We start from the raw sequence: 3,115 nt of genomic DNA on the forward strand, positions 1-3,115 counted from the left end.
ATAATCAATTTTCTAATTCAACAATTGACTACTTTATGAATGATATATTATTGTATCACACAAATCTCCCAAACAAAAGATTTTATTTCACAATTTTTGTTTCTATCCAACACAAATAACAACAAAACAAAACACTTAAATTCTTTATCTTTAAATAGTAGAAACATACATACTTATCAGTCTATCTTTAAATAATTATAGACAGCAAAGTAGTAAGATAATAGACACAAAATCCCAATATTAATATAACATATTCCTAACAGTGAAAGGTTGAGTATGAACTCATGCCTAAAGTCTCTTAGTACTTAATTATTAAAGAGTGACAAAGCCCACAGGTCGTAGACAAACATTGTTCCATCCTCACATTCACAAAAGGAATTCGTCATTTCCACAGAGTTTTCCAGGGACTCCATACACCCATGTCCAGGAGAATGTAGAGCATATCCACAAATGTCCCTCACGTTCTCATCACTAATCCCCTGCCAAACATGCTCTCCACAATCTACCAATACCAAATCTCTTTGTTGAGAGGCTGCATTAGTCTCTGGATTGTTTGAACAAGTGAAATCCTGAGAAAGCTTTTCTTTCTGTTCTGGGGAATTCTCAGTTTGTGTGAGCTTCATCATGCCCTTCATTTCACTACTGTCATTAAACTGAATAGCCCTCAAAGGCTTGTGGGTGTTGGGATCGATTCCTTTGCCATGAAGTTTCTTGCTCAAACGAGTGTTCCAGTAGTTCTTCACCTCATTGTCTGTTCTACCTGGCACCCTCTTTGCAATCAGTGACCATCTGCAATGCCAAACACATTATATTTCCTAATTCAAAACATAAACATCTAAAACACAATAACTTCATCTCTATGAAATTTTTACAGTTCATGAGATTTTTGCTATTCTGGATTAGATTATATAAAATGTTTTTCATTAACATTTTTATCATATTCTATCATCCATCATCATGATAAATTGGTAAATCTTAGATTATAAAATATAATAAATAAACATTAATGAAAAATAGATTTGCATGATTTAATTCAGAAATAACAAGAATCTCATCTTCATCTCTTCAAAATCAATCTTCAATTTATTATCAGATATGTTCTCCTAATTAATGAAAATCTTATAGAGCTTCTATGCCTGTTTCCCAGCAGTTTGTGAAGTCTTATAATAAGCTCTTCTTCATCCTCAGAAATATGTCCTCGCTTCACATCAGGACGAAGGTAATTTATCCACCGCAATCTACAACTCTTGGGACATCGTAGCAAACCTGCAAAAATCAGTTAATGCCATTCAGATTGTATGAGTTAACTTTTGTTCTTTCAAATTTTGTTTATTATCAGTTATAGTTGGTATAACTCTCTATTCTCTGATTAAATTTGATTTAAAATATTGATACAAAACATTCTGGGATGTAATCTGAAATGTGAATATAAAAAACACACGCAGTGGATGACACAACATATTACTGGATGTAATCTGAAATGTGTATATAAAGAATATTCCAGTTAATTATATAAACAAATTTTTCCATTAAACTATCAATAAATTGATCATTTTTATTTCTGAATTAGATTATATGACAGTTTTCTATATCAATCGTTAAATCATCCAACATGATCCATCATCAGAACAATAGAAAACTTTATGAATCCAAAAAACAAAAACATCTATATTATTATGATAATAAATCATGTAATGTGAACCAAAATACTGATAAAAAAACTCACAGAGTCTAATCTAAAAACAAATCTCTCACACAATCTAATCTAACAACAACAAAAGTCAGCCATATAAATTGTAAAAATCTGACATCACTACCAGTAAGTTCTTTCTTAATTACCTGTTCTTTGGGGTATTGCGCACCATCTCCCTTCTCCATGATGTACTATGTAATTTTTCAACAGATGATCTTCATGGGGAGTCCAAGGCCCTTTGTGACGCTCTTGCAGCTTTGAGCCAGATGCCATATTCCTCTCTGTCTATCAAACTTACTAATGACCTCCCCTCCACTCAGGATATAAAGTCCCTGATCCTACAACAATGACTATCCTCTAGCAAACCAGAGCAAGAATAGTCAGTCCCACCACATAGATTCTGGTTAAATTCATCTGAATAAATAGGGAATCAAACAAGAATTCTCATTGCTGCCTGTGAGATATCATTCATATTCTAATAAAAACAATATATAATGAGAAAACGGAGAATCTCAGACCACAGAATTTAGGTATCCATTATGTGATCTGATAGATTCATTGACTGCCTTCTGCATTGAAAATTCACGTGAAGATAGAGACAGGACAATAAATGGGATCGATGTGCAGGATTTGAGGGCGAAAGACAAGGGATCAGTAGTATGGGCAGTGTCCTCCTCTGGGTCCCTCCTTATCTTTTGTCTGTTTCACGTGCTGCACAAGTTCATTCTCCGAAGGATTGGTTGTCGGCTGTCACACAAGTCCTTGGTACTGGGATACTGCTCCAGATCTTGGCTCTTGTGAATTTGGCCAAACCCAATAGTTGGACAACATCTGATAGCTATCGTACTACTTCACAATTGACACAATTCAATTATTATTTATAGTGTAAAAAAAATTTCATGAAGTAACTGGATAATGTTCCAGCAAGGGAAGAGTACCAATAGATAACATAACCATCATCTTATTGTCATGTTGAACCCCTTCAAAATATAAAAAAAAAATTGTTAGTACATAAATATAAAAATACTAGTAAATATTTATTTTAACACGAATACATGTTCACAAATGAATTAGTATTTGACAACAAAAAAGTTAAAAAAATAAACAACTACAGGGACATTTCTTATTTTAATACAAAACAACTTACACAAATAATAAATATTTTTTATTTTTTTAAAAACTTAATGTTTACATTTGTCACTTTATGCAAGTGGCTAAAAAGTACAAATGTACTCCAATTACAATTACATATGCATAGTTATTGGTGCATTACATGACATAAAAACAATCAATTGTAGACCTTTTAGACACTAAGTGTACATTCTTCCAAATATCATTCCAGAGCTTCATGCATTAAATGGATCAGCATTTAGTACCTGCATTTGCAACAACTGGTGTAAAGCTCCCAGTAACCAAGAATTT

At 32.7% G+C, this 3,115-nt stretch overlaps 1 protein-coding gene across 1 annotated transcript; it reads right to left on the minus strand.

Moving 5' to 3' along the window:
* Positions 1-205: 205 nt before the first annotated feature.
* On the minus strand, positions 206-2,155 carry LOC131033012 (transcription factor MYB8). Its single transcript, XM_057964117.2, has 3 exons — positions 1,840-2,155; positions 1,137-1,266; positions 206-789 (listed from the first exon to the last, which is right to left on the minus strand). Exons 1-3 carry the CDS (start codon positions 1,964-1,966, stop codon positions 306-308), a joined length of 741 nt encoding a protein of 246 aa, XP_057820100.1. The 5' UTR covers positions 1,967-2,155; the 3' UTR covers positions 206-305.
* Positions 2,156-3,115: the final 960 nt, after the last annotated feature.

Source organism: Cryptomeria japonica, chromosome 9, assembly GCF_030272615.1.
Source record: "Cryptomeria japonica chromosome 9, Sugi_1.0, whole genome shotgun sequence".
NCBI classification, from domain to species: Eukaryota; Viridiplantae; Streptophyta; class Pinopsida; order Cupressales; family Cupressaceae; genus Cryptomeria; species Cryptomeria japonica.